Source organism: Herpailurus yagouaroundi, unplaced genomic scaffold (genome assembly GCF_014898765.1).
Source record: "Herpailurus yagouaroundi ecotype Mexico unplaced genomic scaffold, PumYag 141, whole genome shotgun sequence".
NCBI lineage: Eukaryota > Metazoa > Chordata > Mammalia > Carnivora > Felidae > Herpailurus > Herpailurus yagouaroundi.
The window spans coordinates 35,646,324-35,668,297 of NW_024412396.1; the positions used below are offsets into that span (position 1 = coordinate 35,646,324).

At 42.4% G+C, this 21,974-nt stretch overlaps 1 protein-coding gene, 1 long non-coding RNA gene and 1 pseudogene across 3 annotated transcripts in view; 2 read left to right on the forward strand and 1 right to left on the reverse strand.

Annotated features, from left to right (window-relative positions):
• Positions 1–7,161: 7,161 nt before the first annotated feature.
• On the forward strand, positions 7,162–8,535 carry LOC121031844 (phosphoglycerate kinase 1-like; annotated as a pseudogene).
• A 3,797-nt stretch (positions 8,536–12,332) lies between these two features.
• Positions 12,333–21,974, reverse strand: part of RTN1 (reticulon 1) — a 230,657-nt gene continuing 221,015 nt past the window's right edge. The window contains exons 3-7 of one of the 2 annotated variants that reach the window (XM_040477304.1): positions 19,974–20,112; positions 18,478–18,547; positions 17,684–17,730; positions 17,540–17,598; positions 12,333–13,164 (exon numbers count right to left, since the gene is read on the reverse strand). In XM_040477304.1, the coding sequence (XP_040333238.1) occupies positions 13,122–13,164; positions 17,540–17,598; positions 17,684–17,730; positions 18,478–18,547; positions 19,974–20,112 (358 nt within the window). In that variant the 3' untranslated portion in view covers positions 12,333–13,121. The remainder of the gene's footprint in view (positions 13,165–17,539; positions 17,599–17,683; positions 17,731–18,477; positions 18,548–19,973; positions 20,113–21,974) is intronic. The other variant, XM_040477303.1, reaches the window with a different exon arrangement.
• LOC121031850 (uncharacterized) overlaps positions 19,548–21,974 on the forward strand; it is a 3,368-nt gene continuing 941 nt past the window's right edge. The window contains exons 1-2 of the long non-coding RNA XR_005790933.1: positions 19,548–19,558; positions 19,866–19,868. This is a non-coding gene — a long non-coding RNA (uncharacterized LOC121031850). The remainder of the gene's footprint in view (positions 19,559–19,865; positions 19,869–21,974) is intronic.

Here is a 21,974-nt window from a genome sequence, read left to right on the forward strand (position 1 = left end):
TCTCAGTAGCCAGAGCTGGGTCACAAGGTCACCCACAAAAGGGACGTTTACAACCGTGAGTGTCTGGATTTCCAGCTTCTGTGGAGTTGGCAAGAGAAGAGGCTTCCAAATAGCTAGAGGATTACCAATGGAATGTCACCCATACATGGGTTCTCCAGACTAATATTTATCATCTGCAACATCAGGCCCAAACCAGTTGGTTGGGTGGGCCTTTCCTAGGGGTTGCAAGGGAATCAGTGAAGCTTCTAGGATTGAATAGAAAGGATGTCTTGGGGGCACCTGGGTGGCTCAGTAGATTAAGTGTCCGACTTTGGCTCAGGTCATGATCTCACGGTTCGTGAGTTCAAGCCCCATGTCAGGCTCTGTGCTGACAGCTCAGAGCCTGGAGCCTGCTTCAGATTCTGTGTCTCCCTCTCTCTCTGCCCTTCCTCTACTTGCTGTCTCTTTCTTTCAAAAATAAGTAAACGTTAAAAAAAAATAAAAAAAGAAAGCCTGTCTTGGTTCTCCCCTATATTGGTAGGATCTCTCCCATTTAAGCTTTCACATTGATTTTATGCCTAGGTAAGCAAGATGGTTATACATTAAACAAAGATTCCCTACCCCTTGGACTTCTCGCAGCTTCTAAAGTGCTTATCTCAAAGTTAGGCTATAATTCTCAGCTTCAGTGACTCCATCACACAGTCATTTGGGGCAAAATGGTAGGAAGAGCAAGTCCCCTAGTTAATGCCTGATTGTTAGAGAAGGAAACAGATGGATTAGTGCCCCCTGATGGGAGTTATGCCAAACCAGGAAAACAAGGCATTACCGAAGAAGGATAGACTATGTTGGTGTTTGGAGCAGCACGTGATTAAGAGTTCTCCTTTTCAGGGGCACCTGGGTGGCTTAGTTGGTTAAATATCCAACTCCTGATTTTGGCTCAGGTCATGATCTTGTGGTTCATTGGGTCAAGCCTCACCTTTGGCTGTGTGCTAACATCAGAGATGCTTGGGATTCTCTCTCTCCCTCTCTCTCTCTGCTCCTCCCCCACTTGCACTTGCATTCACTCTCTCTCTAACAAATAGTTTTTTTTTAAAGAAGAGTTCTTTTCGACTTTGTCTCTTGACTACTTGTTTTCATCCATCATCGGCAATTTCTTAGGGCTAGACAGATTTGGATCAAATAGTGATGGCATCATTTGCTAGTGATTTTAGATTGGCTTGGGTAGTTTAACCTCTTAGTCTCCATTCTTCATTTGAAAAATGGGATTTTACACACTGGGATTCTGAAGCTTAAGCAGAATAATGATGTCCTCACCACAGACCCCATGCTATTTCCTATCTTTTCCTTCCGCTAAATGGAAAATAAAAAACATTTCTTCTGGGGGTGCCTGGGTGGCTCAGTCGGTTGAGTGTCCGACTTCGGCTCAGGTCACGATCTCACGGCTCGTGAGTTCGAGCCCCACATCAGGCTCTGTGCTGACAGCTCGGAGCCTGGAGCCTGCTTCATATTCTGGGTCTCCCTCTCTCTCTCTGCCCTCTCCTGCTCACGCTGTCTCTGTCTCTCAAAAATAAATAAGATAAACATTAAAAAAAATTTTTTTAAAAACAAAACATTTCTTCTGAAATACTAATTTCACTAAAGGACACTAATTCTAATGTCCTTCCTGTCCCCCTCACCTTCCTTAAACCTCTCGGTCATTCAAACATTAGTGAAAATTGTTGTAATTAAATCAAAAGTTGCTGTCCCAGAGGTGGGAAGTCGGTTTTGTTTCCATGTCCTGTCTATTGGATGGCAGGGACTGCCTGGCGTGCTCAGTTAGGGAGAGTTTTGAGGGCAAACATTGGCACAAAGGGAAAGAGCCTGCCAGGCACCAGAGAAAGCCATGGTTGCACATGAGCCGACATCTGACTTATTGGTTCACGTGTTGATTGGGTGCTTGCTGTGTGCTGAACATTGTGCGAGCACTGGGCACATACAACAGAGGCCTATAGGTGGCATCGGGGAAGGCCTCTCTGAGGAACGGACACCTGAGCCATGAGAAGGAGCCGGATTTCTCTTGTTACTCTCTTAGCGAAGGAAAATCAGGGTTCGGAGAGAGAGAACACAAAAAGGGTACAGTGAAAGAAGAAGAGGAAGGTGAGAGAGTAGAGGTGGGAATCTGGAGATGTCAGCTGTCAATCTCCCAAGATCCTCCTTTCTTTTTGTTATGCCTAGAAGTTTACTTTCTCTGATGAATCCAGGTCAATTGGGCTTTGTCACATCCTAACACTCTAATCAGTGCTTTGACTAAACACATGGATAAGATCTGTCCTCTGTTCTCAAGAAAATGGCCCAGAAGTTAGGGGAAAAGGGTAGCTTCTGAAGTACAGTTCACAACCAAGTGTAATTCCTGTATGGTATAGTGTGGTATCACACCTCCAAAGCATGTTGTGCTTTTACAACATGTGCATTTTATAACTGCTGCCATGAGTTATGTAGTTCTTTATCATCATTCTCCAGGGCAATTATTATGATTATCTTATTTTTCAGAAAATGACACCAAGATGAGAGTCAATCATCTTGGGGATAACCTTGGGACAATGACAGAACAATCCTTCTGACTCCAAGTCTGAGACACATTCAGCTCTACCAGAGCTGTTCTGTGACTCCCCAACCAGGGCAGGGAGCTGGGGCTGGGGTGGGGACGTCAGCAGAGTCACGGAGTGTGGCCAGTGAGCATGGGGCGCATGGAGAGGAGAAGCAGGAGCCCACCAGAAATTTGGGTGGTGATTTCACCGTAAAGGGCCTCGAATTCTAAGCTCAGGAGTTTGGATTTTATGCTTCCGGCCCTGCTGCTGTGAGAATGTTGATGGAGAACAGATTAAGCTGCTCCCTGCTGGCAGCTGCTTGGTAGTTGTTTATTTTTGCCTAAGGTAACATTTTATGGTATACAGAATGTCATTATTAATTACAGGCATTGTGATATTTTCAAGTGAGCATCTGAAGAGTAATTAGAAATTAAATTGGGCCTGAAACAACAATGCCATATTTAGCAAGAATGTCATTCTTCTCTGAAGTCCCTGATGTTTCAGGTGGCATCCTTATTTAGAAAGTTAGCAATGATTGGGGCACCTGGGTGTCTCAGTCCCTTAAACGACTAACTCTTGATTTCAGCTCAGGTCATGATCTCACGGTTTGTGGGTTCAAGCCCCATGTCAGGCTCTTTGCTGACAGTGTGAAGCCTGCTTCAGATTCTCTCTCCCTCTGTCTCTGCTCCTCCCCCACTCTCTCTGTCTTAAAAATAAGTAAACATTAAAAAAATCTTAGAAAGGCAGAAATGATGGTATGAATATAGCAATGAAGGTAGCACTTAGCATTTTTTCTAGATATTTCCAACACTCAAGATCTTTAAGTAGCAGTATTCTTATTTTCCTTATTTTAATCTATTTAATTTTTATAAAAAATTTTTTAATGTTTATTTATTTTTGACAGAGAGAGAGCACAAGCTGGGGAGGGGCAGAGTGAGGGAGACACAGAATCCCAAGCAGACTCAGGCTCTGAGCTGTCAGCACAGAGCCGGACACGGGCCTTGAACTCACAGATCGTGAAATCATGACCTGAGCCAAAGTCGGTCGCTTAACTGACTGAGCCACCCAGATGCCCCAATGTAATTATTTTTAAAAAGTGTTTTAGATATGATGATTCATCTGAAGATGATTCAGTAAAGATCACTGGAGTAGGTAAGCTCTCCATTTGATTTAAAAATCTGTCCTCTCTCTCTTTTTTTGTCTTTAGCAAATTTAGAAAATGTCAGATAACACTGGCTGACTGTTCTTTCCATATATGGCTGCAGTTGAGATTTTCCAGATTCATTTGGAAAATAAAAATATAAGTAAGTCATTCCAGCTTTCAATCCCATTCCTTCCCACCCCCTCAAGGACCTTTCTCAATCAGCTCCCCCTCACCTCATGTGTTAGTCAGAACTCTTGCCCAGGCATCTTACTAAACCCTTCTGCCACCCTCCCTCTCTGTTTCCCGTCATTACCAAACTTCTTAAGTGTGGTCTACATCTCGGCAGTCGTGCATCCCTTCACCATGAATTCTGAATTGCCTCCTCATCTTCTAACAGCCTTTCCTCAAGCCCCATTCCCACCCATCTTCTTTCCTGAAGGATTCAACATCATTACCCACTTTCCCCAGACCTTCTCTAGAAATTCATTCCTCATTGGTTCTGACTATTCCCCCTTCACTTCCCCTCTCTCTGGCTTCTCGTCTTCTTCCTCCTGTTTGTTACAAGGGGGTGATCTGCCTGGGCTCCATCCTTGGTCTTCTCTTCATGCTCTCTAAACTCCTCCCTCTACGGAAATGAATCTACACAAATAACTCTCAGGGTGTATCTCTTGCCCAACCTCTCCCGAAACTACTGGTCTTGTAAACTAAACATCTTCATCCGGCTGTGCTGCAGCATGTCGAAGTCAACCTGTTCAAGATCAAAGTCTGCATTGCAGGTGGTTTCTCTGCCTACTGAGATGCCAGCCCATCTCAGAGCTGTCTCATTCATAAATTCTTCCTTGATCCCAATAATCTCAGAGCCTCCAAAGCACTTTGTTCAAACTTTTCATGGATGGCAATTATCCTAGACTGAGTGGTCTTACAGTTTTCTGTGTAGTATCTTATTACTAAATAGCTTGGTAACCTTTCTGCCTTAATTTTCTCATCTGTAAAATGGGGCCTTCATTGTAACGTACTCACGAGAATTAAGCAAATTAATATAAAGTGTTTAAAACAATGCCTGGAACAAAATGAGCCACTCCATAAATTTAGTTGTTGCTATTATCTCTATACTAAGAACTCTTTAAAAGAGAGGACTGTGTTTTACAACTCTTTGAATCTCTTGTAGCACCCAGCATAGCAATTCGCACATAACAGATGCTTAAGATATTACTGAAATGGATAATAGGAAAAGAGCCATGCATTCAGAATTTTTAAAAATATATAATTCAGGGGCATCTGGGTGGCTCAGTCGGTTGGGCGTCCGACTTCGGCTCAGGTCATGATCTCACAGTTTGTGAGTTCAAGTCCCGCGTCGGGCTCTGTGCTGACAGCTCAGAGCCTGGAGCCTGCTTCAATTCTGTGTTTCCCTCTCTCTCTGCCCCTACTCTGCTTGTGCTCTCTGTCTCTCATAAATTAATAAACGTTAACAATTAAAAAAATATGTATATATAATTCAAAATCTTCCGCAGTTCAGCATTTATTAGAAAAAAATACTAGAGGAAAAAGGCAACTTCTTCAGGGTCTCATAGCACTTTTATAGTCAGTATGGCAAGAACTGACATTCATGAAGATATTAATGATCATTGCTCTTGCAAGACCCTGAAGGACATTTTGAATCACCAGATTCTAAGTCAATTGGTTCTAAGATTGGTTCCAAGTTAATTTTATTATACCTGAATTATTATTCAATTTTTATTTAAAAATGGTAACTTGAGGCGCCTGCATGGCTCAGTTGGTTAAGCTTCCGACTTCAGTTCAGGTCATGATCTCACGGTTTGTGAGTTCGAGCCCCACGTCAGGCTCTGTGCTGACAGCTCAGAGCCTGGAGCCTGCTTCGGATTCTGTGTCTCTCTAACCCTCCCCACTTGAGCTCTGTCTCTCTCTCAAAAATAAATAAACATTTAAAGAAAAAATGGTAACTCTTACTTAACCATGATTTCACAGTGAATGAGATTTCGGATTTCTCAGTTTTGCCAGATGAATGAGCTTCTGAAGTTGAAAAATGAATGGTCACAGCGGCTTGAGCTATTACGATTTCTTTTTCTGTTGCAATGTGGATGCGTGTTACGGTTTAGGATGAATGTGTGTGTAAAATTAAGTCATGGTATAGAGCTCTTTAAGGTTTGTGCACTTTCTTTTTTGCTCCTGTTGATGGCAGGGTTGTTAGGTAATGCCTGAATAAGTACCTTCTTCTTTAATCACAAAGGTCAAAGCACCAAAATTGTGTGTTTGGGAAAATACTCCATCCTCTGCAGTTAAGCCTTTGGAATTTGTATGTTCTTCCAATAAATGCCCATTTATGGTTCATATACTTTAGTGATTTTCTTTACTAGCAACCAAATAGTCTTGCTGAGTCAGCACTGCTTCTGAGCTAGAGACTGTAGGGAGAGGGGCAGAGAAACACAGGAAAGACCGTGTCACTCAATGGTAAGAGCCCAGACAAACAGGGTTCCAAGTCCTTGCTTTATCACTTGGTAGTTGTGTAAACTTGTGTCAGTTATTTAAACATCTTTAGTTACAGTTTACTCATTTGGACAATACATATAAAAATATTAATCATGTAGGATTTTCAAATTCTGAGGATTAGAAACGATGTTTGTAAAGAGCCCAGCATAGTGTCTGACTCAATGATGCTATATCATTGCTAAAAGGTGTCATTTAATAGCCTTAAAATAATTGTTTTAAAATGATCTATTAACTAATAAATCAGATAGCTAAATTACATATATATTAGTCAATTGGCTCAAAACATTTAATATAATACCCAACTTGGAATTTAAAGAACGCAAATAAAACTAAGGTAAATGTTTGTAAAAATGAAAAAAGTTAAATGTACTTTACCTAGTAAGAAACCCTAGAAGCCCAGGAGGAAAGGCTCTTGGTTTAGCACTGTTCTTCCCAATGTAGGTAGGGAGATTAAAGACTCTGCCATAAACTAGGCACCCACATGGATTCACGCAGATAACCTAACAGAACATAATAGAGTCCCTGAAGAAATCTCCATCTATTCTGTTAGGAATATATTTTGTGGTAGCCAGCATCTGGGTGTTCCCTCCCACTGAGGGGAAACAAAAAGCCACGGGCTACATTCCATTAAACAAAAAGGAAGACGGTATCAATTTGCCATCAAGAGATTATAGAGGGATAGATTCCCACGATGCGGGGCTCAAACCCACAAACCGTGAGATCATGACCTGAGCTGAAGTCGGATGCTTAACTGACTGAGCCACCCAGTGCCCTTTAAATTCCCTTTTGATTTCCTTTTTGACCCAGTGATTGTTCAAGATTGTATTGTTTAATTTCCACATATTATGTGAGTTTTCCCATTTTGTTGCTTTTAATGATTTCTAGTTTCATTCCATTGTGGTCAGAAATGATACATGGTATAATTTTATCTTCTTAAATTTGTTAAGACTTGTTTTGTCAGTGATTCTGCGTGCGATTGGAGCGCACGTTGGCCGCTTTCTTCTCCGCTGTTTAAGCCTTCAGCCTTGCTGCCATTGAATTGCCAACATGTCGCTTTCTAATAAGCTGACTCTGGACAAGCTGAACGTGAAGGCGAAGTGGGTCATCATGAGAGCGGACTTCAACGTTCCAATGAAGAACAACCAGATAACAAACAACCAGAGAATCAAGGCTGCCATCCCAGGCATCAAATTCTGCTTGGACAATGGAGCTAAGTCAGTTGTTCTTATGAGCCATCTGGGCCCGCCTGATGGTGCCCCCACGCCTGACAAGCCAGTTGCTTGGAGCCAGTTGCTGTAGAACTCAAATCTCTGCTTGGCAAGGATGTTCTATTCTTAAAGGACTGTGTGGGCCCAGAAGTGGAGAAAGCTTGTGCTGACCCACCTGCTGGGTCTGTCATCCTGTTGGAGAGCCTGTACTTTCATGTGGAGGAAGAGGGGAAGGGAAAAGACGCTTCTGGGAATAAGGTTAAAGCTGAGCCAGCCAAAATAGAAGCCTTCCAAGCTTCACTTTCCAAGCTAGGAGATGTCTATGTCAATGATGCTTTCGGCACTGCTCACCGAGCCCACAGCTCCATGGTGGGAGTCAATCTGCCACAGAAGGTTGGAGCTTTTCTTGATGAAGAAGGAGCTTAACTACTTTGCCAAGGCCTTGGAGAGCCCAGAGCGACCCTTCCTGGCCATCCTGGGCGGACCTAAAGTTGTAGACAAGATCCAGCTGATCAATAATAAGCTGGACAAAGTCAATGAGATGATTATTGGTGGTGGAATGGCTTTTACCTTCTTCCTTAAGGTGCTCAACAACATGGAGATTGGCACTTCTCTGATGAAGAGGAAGCCAAGATCGTCAAAGATCTGATGTCCAAAGCTGAGAAGAATGGTGTGGAAATTACCTTGCCTGTTGACTTTGTTGTCACTGCTGAAAAGTTTGATGAGAATGCCAAGACAGGGCAAGGCACTGTGGCCTCTGGCATAACTGCTGGCTAGATGGGCTTGGATTGTGGTCCTGAGAGCAGCAAGAAGTATGCTGAGGCAGTCGCTCGGGCTAAGCAGATTCTGTGGAATGGCCCTGTGGGCATATTTGAATGGGAAGCTTTTGCCCAAGGAACCAAAGCCCTCATGGATGTGGTGGTGAAAGCCACTTCCAGGGGCTGCATCACCATCATAGGTGGTGGAGACACTGCCACTTGCTGTGCCAAATGGAACACAGAGGATAAAGTCAGCCATGTGAGCCCCGGGGGTGGTGCCAGTTTAGAGCTCCTGGAAGGTAAAATCCTTCCTGGGGTGGATGCTCTCAGCAGTGTTTAGTACTTTCCTGCCTTTTGGTTCCTGTGCACAGCCCCTAAGTCAACTTAGCACCTGTTGCATCTCTGCTTGGCATTAGCTAAAACCTTCCCCCATGTCAAGATTCAGCTAGTGGCTAAGAGATGTAATGCCAGGAACCCTTAAAACAGTTGCACGGCATCTCAGCTCTTCTTTACCGCACCAAGATACCATCTGAATTTCTTAGTGACTAAACCGTTGTGCATTCTAGATTGCATATATTTATATTTTGCCTGTTAAAAGAAAATGAGCTGTGTTAGCTTCCCTTTTTGAAGTAGCTTATTCTGATTAGCTTTGTCGTTGTTTCACTGCTCAGCATGGAAATAAGATGAAATTCTAACTGTGGGTAGGTAGGGAGACAAAGTGGTGATCTATTCAATAAATAATAAAAGTATCCATTGAAACTGGAAAAAAAAAGACTTGTTTTGTCACCTAACATGTGACCCATCATGGAGAATGTTCCATGTGCACTTCAGAAGATTGTGTATTCTTCTGCTGTTGGGTGAAAAGTTCTGTATATGTCTGTTGGGTCTATTTGGTCTCTAGTGTTGTTCAAGTCCCTTGTTTCTTTCAATCTTTCTGTCTGGGTGTTCTGACCATTATTGAATGTAGGGTGTTGAAGTCTCCTACTATTATTGTTTATTGTCAATGTATACTTTCAGATCTGTCAATATTTGTCTTACGTATTTAGATGTTCTGATATTAGATGCATATATTTTTACAACTGTTACATGTCCCTGTTAAACTGACCCTTTCATCATTATATAATGACCTTCTTTGTCTCTAAATACAGTTTTTGACCTAAAATCTACTTTAGCAACCAGTTTCATACTTGAGTCTCTTGTGTTGCTGTTTAGTGTCCTTTCGTTTCTACTTGAACCCTCCCCCCCCCCCCCGCTTTAAAAGGCAAAAGGAGCTCATTCCAGTAGAATCCCTTTAGAAGGAAACTGTGGCCTAGGATACAAAAGAATTCATTTCAATTTATTCATCAAAGAAAAAGTGAACTAACTCTGTAATGTTGAATGTATCAAAAAGAAAAAAAATCATTTTGAGGAGCTTAAATATGGTGCCCAGTATAAAGCAGTAGAGAAGCAGGTTGGAATCTGAAGGCAAATGGCCCTTTTGCCTGGATCAGCAGAGCACTAAACCACTACTACAATGGCTAACACCAAAACACCAGTGGTGGCTCTTTCATGTCCCCTACCTCTTCTCCGTACTCTAACGAGAGCGCTAAAGTTTGGGTGCTGGGAGCTCTCTTCAAGGACAGTGCGGTGATTACTAGAACCCTGTAGTAGTGAAGTGAGGTCCAGCATTCGGCCACACTCAAGTACCTTTGAGTAAGAAAGGAGCCAGTTCACTTCTTTTCAGCAGTACTTCCCTAGTGGGGAACAAGGGGAGAAATAGGTCTGGGATCTACACAGGAGGCAAAGTCTTCAAAATGGCATAAGGGCCATTGTGAGGCCTGGGGTGGTGTGATGGGTTGAATTGTGTCCTGCCAAAAAGAGACCTTGAAGTCCCTAACCCAGTACCTCAGAATACGACCTTATTTGGAAATAGGGTCTTTTACAGAGACAATCAAATTCAAGTGAGGTCACAAAGGTGTACCCTGATCCACCATGATTGCTATCCTTCTGAAAAGAGGAAATCTGGATACAGAGAGAAGACCATGGGAAGACACACAGGGAGGAGATGGCCATGTGCCTGGAGTGATGTATCCACAAGCCAAAGAGCACCATGCAATGCTGGCAGAGGTAAGGAAGGACTCTCCCCTAGAGCTATCAGAGAGAACATGGCCTTGCCAACACCTTCACTTCAGACTTCTAGCCCCCAGAACTGTGAGGGAGTAAAGTTCTATTGCTTTAAGTCATCCAGTTTTTGGCATTTTGTTAGGGCAACCCCAGAAAACTAACACAGGTGGGGAAAGAGGACCTTTACTCCTGAAATGAGCCATAAGGCATACCACAGCTTCTGTGTCTCCCTACCCTGTGTTTGTTTGGCTCATCCATAGGCCGTACAATTTTTGTACTGTGCACAGCTTTCAGGATGACCTCACTCACTCTGGGTCCCTGGGAGATCCTGTTCTTGGTCCTCTTCTTACCTGTTCATAGAGTCCTCACATTCTATCCATCGCCCAGAATATCATGTTGACTGATATTATGTGCCCCATGCTCCCTTTGGTAAAATTCTATGTCCATACCTATCATTTTGTAAAGACAGGGGTTTCCTCGGGAAACGTTCTCCACCACTGCCAGCAAATGGAAATTTCTCCTTAGATGCTCCTGATGCGTGGCTGCTTAGGAAAGGAATTCTGGGCTAACAGGAGGGAGGAAGATGCTGCGAATGCAGATGTGGGGGGGAGGTTAATTCTACACAGTAAAGCTTTTGGAGGAAACTTCATCTCAAAGGGTTGGAGACTGGAAAGCACACATAGAGAAAAAAGATCCTCTTCTGTACCTACTAACCATAAAGAATGGCAGGCACCAAACCCAGTTTAATATCTTCCTCCCCCATACCAGGTCTTCTGGGATTTCTACCCTGAAAAATGGTATTGGGTTCTCCTGAACAGCCAGTCTCAGACAGAGCTGGGCTAAGGCGAGGCACACGAGCTGCCAAGGGCGTGAAATTTGAGGAGGGCCAAGGTCAGCCTTGGTGTTGAAACCCCGCATCTAGTCCATCACCAACTCCGATCCCATCTCCCTCCACATCATCTCCTAGAGGCTCCTCTGGGCACAGTGGGTGCTTGGCACTCAAACTCCTTAGCATTCACGTTTCTTCCTAGTGGTCTCAACCCAGCCTTTCAGCTTCACCTGGCACCACATCTTCAGCCCAAGCACCTTACAGCCCATTTCAACTTGTCACTCACCATTCTCAGTGGATGCCATGTATTTCTGTGACTTAGCATCTTAGGTGATGTTCTCTCTTCGTACTGGGATGAACCACCTTCTCCATCTGGAAAACCCAGCCGCGAAGTTCACCTCCTCTGAGAATCCTTCTCTGTTGCTCTAGTCTGGTAAGCCAGCTCGTATTTCCTGCTGCCTTTTATTTAGTTAGTTTATTTAGTTTTCACATAGCCAACTCCCATCTCCCGCCATACTGGCCGTTGGCACAATGTCCAGTTGCCCTTATGGTTGTCACACTACTTTGTACACAAGGGTACCTCCATAAGTGCTTATGGAGCCCAAGCGTAAAACTGGTCAAAGGCAGCGTTTTGTAAGTTACTGTTCCTTTTTTCTCCTACTACTTTTATTTTTCCCACTGCTACTATTTTCATCCACTTCTTCCTCATCATCTTTGACTTTTGATCTTAACAGTGAAATAAAATACGCAATTGGATTTTTATGAAAAGCAGCAAGCAATCCTTAGAAGATTTGTCTTGATGATGGCAGGAACTGTCATCTCTCTTACTCACAGCCCCCTTCTCTGTGCTTGGCACCCAGTAGGTCCTCAAGAAATAGTTACCAAAAGAGTGGCTTCCTAGCAAATATAATTATTGCATATTATTATAAGAAGTCTATAGAAGGACATATATATATATATATATATATATATATATATATATATATATAAAACTACTTAAGATATCTACATCAATCCCACACAGTACAACATGAAGAGTATTTTCCAGTTTTACTACTCTGTAGTGACTTCTATAAAGACCCCAAAGGAGCCATATACTAAGTTGAAGTTGGACCATGCAGTCCTGAAGACAGGAATAAAGTGAGCTCTTGGTCTCAGGCTTCCCAGCCTGTCCTCAGAAGATTCTAGCTCTTAGAACTTTTGCATTTTCTGGTAAGACCACAAGAAGAGAGGGAGAAGGTTTTACATTTAGTAACATTTATTTATGCATTCAGTATCAAGTACATAAGTGCAAATATCCAGAGTCCATAATTAGGTCCATTAGGAACTACAGAGAAAGTAATACAAATCGTAATAAAGTTAACATGCTGGTACTTTTTTTTACCATACATGTAAATCAGCCTGTCAGTCCCACACAACAAAAGTACTGCATGTTTTTTTGGGGGGGAGGGCAGGGAGGAGGGGTTATTCATTTATTTAATTATTTTAAGTTATACAAAACTGATTACCAGAAGTACGGTCGACTGTTTTTATTTTTATGTTGTGTGTTGGAAAAACACTAAAACATCAGTCTACAATTCTATATATTGTTATTAAAGATTAATCCAACCAGCAACCCAAGGACATATAAGCGATTTCCACTACTGCATCAGTGCACTCGGCAGGAAGGGCCTAGCCACGGGGAACGTCAGAAGCTACAGAAGCATTGCAGAGAGAAGGAGGAGAACACCGAAGAAGACAAAATAAGCTGGGCTCTCACCATCATGCACTTTTTTTTTTTTTTTTTTTTAGCGACACAAAATTAAAACCACATCTAATACACTTTTCTCTATACTTTAGTGCTTGACACAAGTGACTCAAATATCCTAAGAGTACAGGAACAGCCTAAAAACAGCTGTTTTAAAGTTTGTCTCTAAGATTATGGTACTGGGGGGAGAAACAATCAATTTGCAGTAACATGTAAGAACAGAGTTGTTACCACTCCAGACATTCTGGTTTGTGTCCAGTCCCTGGTGGGATATCGGTTTACTCAGCATGCCTTTTAGCGCCTGGGATTTTAGCCTGAATCCTAAAAAGACAATATCAAAAAACAGTAAGTCACGAGTGTTATTAATAAAATCATTTCGTGACTTCATCATGTGCTGTTGCCGTAATTAGCTAGCTGACCAAATAGGCTAATATTCCAAAAGATACTAAAGTATGTGAGTGTCTGTGAACACATTTCTATGCAACAATAGAGACCTATTTCTGTGCATCTACCTGAGACCCAGAAATGACTGGGACAGGCTCTATCCATCTATTCCACATAGAGAAGGGAGTGGCACTGAGGTCTACTGTACCAGGTCTAGGACTTTCTCCACACTCCTCTTAACCAATCTCTAGGCAGTAATAGGATGATGGTGCTGATGGCGATGATCGTGCTGATGTCTAATATTTATTGTGTCTTACGTCCAATCCAAGTAAAAGTACTTTATAGACATTATCTCATTTAATCCCCAACAACCATATGAGTTAAGTATTTAACATTACTGATGTGCAGATAAGGAAACCAGCTCAGAGAGTCAAATAACATTTATGATGAACTCATGTAGCTAAAAATACCAGAAATGGACTCAAAGTAGTCTGATTCCAAAGATCATGTTCTTCACTGTTTTACTAAAATGATGTCGGTTCTTCTGCTGGGAATCATTCTAACATGGGATCAGAATTTCAGAGGCGAAGGAGCCTTAGAGGTAAGACCCCACCAAGAAATTTCCTTCCAGATTTAGTGTCAGGTACAACAGGTTCTCTTCAAAAACTGCTGTTCCTTCCTTTCTGATAGCAGGACCGATATAACTTACGGAGTTTCTCTTTTTGCTAGCTACCGAGAAGCTCAGATCCAAATCTGAATGAAGCTCAATTATAGAAACCACATTAGTCCTTACGGGTAATGTTTTCTTTCTGTTTCTTTTCACAGCCTTGATTTCCAATTTTAATGAACAATTCCATTGCATATGTAGGTTCATACATCGTACATTCTTTGTCTTTTCTCCTTTCCACTTTAACAGGCCTAGACTCTTGTCACCTTTTGTGAATTACCATAGTCTCCTAGCTGACCTGATTACGTTTCCACTCCCCTGTTCAGTTCTCCTCTCACTAGATTGTCACAGTATGCACATCTGTGTGCACATACTGTGCATATCACCCCCGCATAAAAACATCAGGGGCTGTCCATTTCCTGTTGGGCCAGAGTCACCATTCCTTACAGCGTTCAATACTTGACCTCAGCCTCTCTTTCTAGAGTCTTGGCAGTTGATCTTTCCACTCATTTAAGCTTTAGACACACTGGTGGACTCATTATTTCCTACATGACCTACATTTTCATGCTTCTCCCTTTGCTTACATTATCTCTTCTTCCTGCGATGTCTTTCCCCTCATCACCCACATGATGAATGTTTACCCATCCTTCAAGGTTGCCATAGACTGAATATTTGTGTCCCCCACCCCACCCCCCCTGCCCCTTGCTCAAATTCGTATGTTGAAATTAACCCGCATTGTGTTGGTCTTAGGGGATGAGGCCTTTCAGAGGTGATTAGGTCATGAGGGTGGAACTTTCATGAGTAGGATTAGTGCCCTATAAAAGAAACCCCAGAGAGCTCCCTTCCACTTCCACCGTGTGAGGACAGAGCAAGAAGTCTGTAACCTGAAAGAAGGCCCTAATTAGAGCCTGACCGCGCTGGCACTCTGATCTTGGGCCTCCAGCCTCCGGAACGGCGAGACATAAATTTCTGTTGTTTATAAGCCACCAAGTCTATGGTACTTAGTACAGTGGCCTGAACTAAGACAAAGGCCTTCATTTTAGTGAGGATTTAATGCCATTTCCATTATCCCTCCAGGTAGGAACAGTTATTTCCTTATCTCCCTGACCTTAACATTTTATACAGCTCCATTGTAGTTCTTATATTGTCTTATACTTATTTATCTCTTTACAGTTTTATCTGCACTGAGAGGCTGGGAGCTCTACTAGAGTGGAGATCAGCTCATTCATCTTTTTACCCTCTGTGCCTGTTCCGTGGAGTACCTGGGGCATAACAGGCATGTCTCTTTTTGGAGCCAACCAACCTATTGACCAAATAAAAAAAGTAATAGATGTGATTTGTTCAAGATCCCCAAACTAAGTATTGGATAACTTAGGACTAGAATGTCTAGCTTCTGATTTCTAGGCTCCTATTCTGGTGTTCTCCTTCCTATTCCGGTGTTGCTACAGTTCCCCAAAACACAGCTCTAATTGCCAAAAAGTTACCTGGAGAGTTCATTAAAATATGGATTCCAGGTCCCCAATCCTAGAAATTCGAATTCTCTAGGTCTGTTTTAAGAATCTGGTAACTGGGCGCGCCTGGGTGGCTCAGTCGGTTAAGCGTCCGACTTCAGCTCAGGTCATGATCTCGCAGTCCGTGAGTTCAAGCCCCGCGTCGGGCTCTGTGCTGACGGCTCAGAGCCTGGAGCCTGTTTTGGATTCTGTGTCTCCCTCTCTCTCTGACCCTCCCCCACTCATGCTCTGTCTCTCTCTGTCTCAAAAATAAATAAACGTTAAAAAAAAAAAATTAAAAAAAAAAAAAAGAATTTGGGAACTGGTGTCTTTGACAGTTTCCCAGGTTTTGGCAACCACCGACTTTTACACTATACCACGGTGCCATTCCTTAATACGAAATAATGAATACTTTATCCTCAGTTTGTTGATTTTCATGAGGTTTTAGTTGCATTTGGGTCCAAGGAGATAATTTCAGACATTTTGAAATGTGCCACAGATCTGATCTAGATCCAAATTCACCATGAATTTAGGAGGAAGAATTATGAGCAGTACACAATAAAACAAAAGAAAACAAGACAAAACACTTCCTATAGTTTAGGAGAGAATCATAACTGATGATGTACAAATCAAATAGCAGAGGAACTTTAAAATGGTTGCTTTCTCTTATCTGTTGGTGTTGTTGATACATCATTGGCTGTCTAACATATTTCCCTCTAATTCTGACCATCACTGAGGTCTAGCCCCATGATCCTAAGATTAGGAGAGGGAGTTCAATCTCGACATAGTCTAGCCCTTTTGTGACATGTATTTCCAGTTGGAGCCTAGGTCAGCTTTTGATTAAAACAAAATCAGTAACAAAATGACAATATAAAAACTATAATTCCAGGTGGTTTAGACTGACGTAAATTTACAAACACTAATTTACTTAAAAATTATGAAGAACTAAGTTTAATGTCCATACTAGCTGTGGATACTTATAACTGGAATCTTTATTTGCTAATATACAAAGGAACCATAATGTAGAGTCTGTTTAAAGGGCTCCTGGGTGGCTCGGTCTGTTGAGTGTCCGACTTCGGCTCAGGTCATGAACTTGCGGTTCATGAATTCGAGCCCCGCGTAGGGCTCGCTGCTGTCAGTGCAGAGGCCACTTCAGATCCTCTGTTTCCCTCTCTCCACCCCTCCCCTGCTCAAGTTCTCTCCCTCTCTCAAAAATAAACATTAAAAAGAAGAAAAAATAAAAAGCAATGGTGTTAATTAAATAAGCAAACACACACCCTTGTTGAGTCAAAATGGTGTAACAGAAAATATAACAAATATTACAGATTTAAACATTTTTTCAAGTTGGAAAAATAATTTCAATGGTTTAAAAATCAGTGCTCTTTACAGTGAGTGTTGTATGTAAGCAATGAATCATGGGAATCTACCCCCAAAACCAAGAGCACACTGAGCACACTGTATGTTAGCCAATTTGACGATAAATTATATTTTAAAAAAATCAGTGCTCTTTATTGTTTGAAAGATTGAAAATGTATGTTAATTTGATTGTTTTTATCTCAATCAAACTGTTGTAAATTAATTTTAGTTTTCTGAATCAGGCTTCCTTCTTTCCTCCAACCCATCTTGTTCTTGGACATGAGTCAGTCTCCAGATAAAGCATAATATCGTTCATTCATTAGAACTCATTCATCATCATACCTGAATTAAACCACTGAAGCTTTATTTCATTAAGCATTTTAAAGTGTATAATTAATTTTCTGAAATAATATGATTGGGAAAGGTGTAAATGCCTGACTCCAGTAAGTGAATGATCATAAATGAACTTACTATTTTATTGTCCTTTTATTACCCATATCTAATTCACACAAATGCCTGCCTAAGATAGTCTCTCCTTTTGGGGCGCCTGGGTGGCTCAGTCGGTTAAGCGGCCGACTTTGGCTCAGGTCATGATATCGCAGTCCGTGAGTTCAAGCCCCGCGTCAGGCTCTGTGCTGACGGCTCAGAGCCTGGAGCCTGTTTCAGATTCTGTGTCTCCTTCTCTCTGACCCTCCCCCATTCATGCTCTGTCTCTCTCTGTCTCAAAAATAAGTAAACATAAAAAAAAAATTAAAAAAAAAGAGTCTCTCCTTTTTAGGAACTGCACTGTGTAACTTACTTTGCCACAACAGCGTTTATGTGAGTCCTCACAAGTCCCAGATATTGGTCAATCTGTGCCTACAAAGAAGAAGAAATCATGAGCACATCCAAAGGTCACAAGGTCAAAATTTAAGGTGACTATCTGACATCACACAGGACTTACCTGGTGCTTAACATACACTACAGGTAGAGTAAACATTGAAACCACAGCTGGGATGAAAAACAAATACAGTATTAAAATTCTGAGAGTTATCAGTGAGAATAAGCTTTTAGATACATCTTTATATAATTATGTAATCTTATAGCATTATTTTATGGGAGCTAGCATTCTAGCTAAAAGATGGCAGGACTGGGGGCACCTGGGTGGCTCAGCTGGTTAAATGTCCGACTTCGGCTCAGGTCATGATCTCATGGTTTGTGGGTTTGAGCCCCATGTTGGGCTCTGTGCTGACAGCTCAGGGCCTGGATCCTGCTTCGGGTTCTGTGTCTCCCTCTCTCTGTCTTTCCCCCAGCACCCCCGGCTCTCTCTCTTAAAAAAATAAACATTAAAAAAAATTTAAAAAGATGGCAGGACAGTCCATAAGGAAAACAAAGGGATGTTGAGCCCTTTACAGATACTGAGCCATTATTCCCAGACTCATTCCAGGAATGAGGGATGGATTGTGCCTTCCCACAATGAAAATTAATTTCTATCCATAATTGCCTACTGCAAACAAATATATATTAGAAACCAAATAAAACCAGTTGTGATTCAAGAGAAAAATTCCTTCAAACTAAGAGATTCATTATTAATGTATAATATACACTCTTAAATTGAACTATGATGGTCAGGGAAATGCCCTGTACTATGGTGTTGTTTCTAGGACTCTACCACAGCAAGCTCACAGCTAACAGCATAGGAAGCTTTATGCTCGTGGAGAGTGTGAAGGAAGACATAACATGCTCATCTGTCCTTACCCATGAGCAGCAGGGTCAGCCCGTTGAAAAGAGCGCCAACGTAAGTCAGGAGCCACATCAGGACTGCAAACTGAAGAATGGAATCTTTATCAGAGCTTCTAAAACCATTTGTGACAGATGAGCGTCTTATTTCATTGACTTTTTTTAGATTAAAAATGGAGGGAAAATACACCATTTCAATAAGAAATGTAAGCATTTAAAGTTCATCACAGAATTACTGAAAGAGAACCTAGCCTTTACTTCTCTTAGAACCTTTTGGACATCTTTGTCAGAAGATTTGAAGGACTCCATGAAATAATAAGGGAGGGGTCAGCAAACTATCGCCCTTGGCCTATTTTTTTATGGGCCCATGAGTTAAGAATAAATTTCATATTTTTAAATGGTTGAAGAAAACCAAAGCAAGAACAACATTTTGTGATATGTAGAAATGATATGAAATGCAACTTTCGGTATTCATAAATAAAATTTTATTGGCACGCAGCCACAGCCATTCATTTATGCATCATGTATGGCCGCTTTCCTACTATGATGGCAAAGCTGAGTAGCTGTGACAGAGATTATGTGGCATGCAAAGCCCTTTACAGATCAGGTTTGATGACCTCTGCTCTAGCCTGTATTTTTACATTACAAATACAAGTAGAAACATCAACCTAAAAGCCCTTGGGTCAGTAATTATCATCTCCCTGGTATCTCTCTTCAGTCATTACTTGGAAAGTAGTATTATTCCAGGAGAGCATCTTCCAAGGCCACATCACTCACTTTTCCTTCTGCCCTTCCTCAAACAGTTGTTGGGCAGCCCCGGCGACAAGACCCCTGCCCAGTGTGCGTACAAAGCACTCTGGGAGCACAGGGAACTCACAACAACCTCACTCAGGCCCTGCTGAATCCTGCCCCGTTGACTTCAGTCTTATACATACACCACAGGGTGGGCTGAGCAGCTTGTTCAAAGAAACCTAGTAAGTTCAGTGAGAGTGCCAGGAATCACACACAGGTGCCAAGGTCCTCCATGCTTCCGAGGCTCAGTCTCACAGCACACACCAGGTAAGGACACAGGGACATCTCACCATTAGGAGTCCACAGAGTTTCTTTCAATGAAAAAAGCATATATATATATTTTTCACATTTCCAAAACTAGAATTTTTAAAGAACTAATTTTAGGAAATTGGCCAAGGGACTGAAAATGATAAGAAGAAACAACCTGGTGTGTTGTGAAAAGTATAGAATTAGAAGCCATGTGACCCTTGGTTTGATCCCAGCCAGTGACTCGCTGGGCAACCTCAGGCAAGTGACTTAGCCTCTCTGAACCACAGTTGTGGCATCTGTAAAATGAGAGGATTGGACTGGATGCACTCCATGGTACCACACAGCTGGAGGTTTTCTCACTCTAGAATGTAATTAGCACTTGCCTCTTATTCCCCATTATGTGGTGGTTTACGTTATACCATTAGGGAAAACAAAACTCAAGATTGTCAAGTGAATGGCTTAAGCAACCATACTTTTAAGGAATCCACCAGGTCCTGGACAAGGAAGAGCCTCCTCAGTTCTTTAAGTGTGTTGTTCACATAGAACTGCAGACAGTCTGTGTACTTCTGGATCTGCTCCTGAGAAAGGGTGATCTCGAGCTCCAAGTAGGTCCTGTCAATAAACCATCCCCAGAGAGCTCCATCAGAGGTAACCATGAAACAGCTGAGTTTTCCTCCTCCCACTCTGAGGACAGCCAGGCCATCTCTGGGGGCTTTACGCCAGCCAGTGGGCTGCAGGGACCATACACACCCACTTCCAGTATACTGGACAACCTGGGAATTATGGCCGTTAATGGTGTGCTGTGACTGTTTCTGTGTCCCCAAGACAGCATGACAGTGTGAGCTGATGATTCAGAGCAACTGGCTTGGACCAGGGAGAAGTCAGTCCAGAATCAGCTCATTCACTGAATTCTCCATAAATCCCTGGTCTGCCAGGTAAGTTGTGAAAGTCCTCATTTCTTCTTGGCTGCATGGAGATGGTTTATTTTTTTAAATAACAGAGGTATCTGAAAATCCTAGCTGCCAATCATTGCTCATCACCTCAACTTTAATATTTCGTGTTTGCATTTTGGAAAACACTCTCAGGTTTTATCTGGAGAGCTCTGAAAGCTCAAGAGACCTGGCCCCTATTCAAAAGCTCACTGTTTCTACTAAGAGCAATATTTTTAGTGACTGCATTTTTCATTTGTTCAAACGATGAAGTGTAACTATGGGCAGATAAACCAGGCTCCCCATGTAGTCCATCCTCCTGTTTGGCCATGTTCCCCCACCGAGGGCCCATCCTCTCTACCTCCTCCCCTCCTTCCATTCTGTTTTAAGACAGCACTATGTTATCTACCCAGAGGATATTTCTAGATATCTTATCTAGATAAGTGCTTATCTAATTCTGAGACTTGAGAGGGAAAAAATAAAGTAGCATTTGGTTTGAATTTAGAGAGCTTACAATGAAATCGTATGGCTTTCCTACTCTCTAGGAAAAAATACAGAAAAATACTGATTTGTCTAGTTAAGTTTTGATCCCAAAATGTGCTCCTAGTCAGGTATTCCTTTTACTGATAAAAACAACTCAACCACAGGGAAGTTTTGTTTTGTTTTTGTTTTTGTTTCAAATCTGTTTCCTAAAGGAAGAAAAATGAGTTGAACTAATTGAACATGACAGTCTTGGGGGGCCAAGAATGTGAAAGAAACTAGCCTTTCTTGGATGGCTGAGGGCAGAGGCTGAGGCAGAGCAGGACTCTGAAGATGTGAACTCTGGTCACAGGCTGGTAGGCATGGTATAACCCTGATGTGAAGACACTGCACTTCTACGCTTTCCCCCCTCTGGGACAGGACTTTGTAGAGACAAGTTATAGCCCAGAAGACCCATTAACTGCATTAGAAGAAAGCCCAATACATCCCAAGGGCAAGAGTGCTCAGACTGTAACTGACACCGAGGCCAGGAACCAGAGGCTGGGAAGGGAGGTTGGATGTGCAGCCTTTTTCCTTCTGTCCCCAAAACACAGGCATCTTTTCACCTTTCAAGGGCCCGGTGCCCTAAGGTCTTCATTCAGCTTACTGGTGTGGGTGAGCCAGGGAGGATTTACTGAGTCTGGCCCAGAAGCCATCTGCAGCAGCATCTACAAGGCTCATCCAGGACTCAGAACTGTCCCCTCCGTTACAGGAACTGAGGACACCTATAGTACAGCTTGCACTCCGGGGCCAACAGCAGGGGAGGGGGTGACTCTGACAGTCAGTGCTGAAATTCCCCGGGCTCACAAGCCAGAGTCAGGAGACAGATTGGGGTGGAGTTGGGTGGCATGCAGCTGGCAGGACTATTGCCTCCCTCTGCCCTGTTTCATTCATCCTTAGTATATGGCTTTAAAAACAATTTCTCCTCTTTAATGTTCATTCTAGTCAGATTTCCCTAGTATAAAAATGCAGAGGAGGGCACGTTATAAGACTATTCATGAACTTGCACCCCTCAGAAAGTTGGCC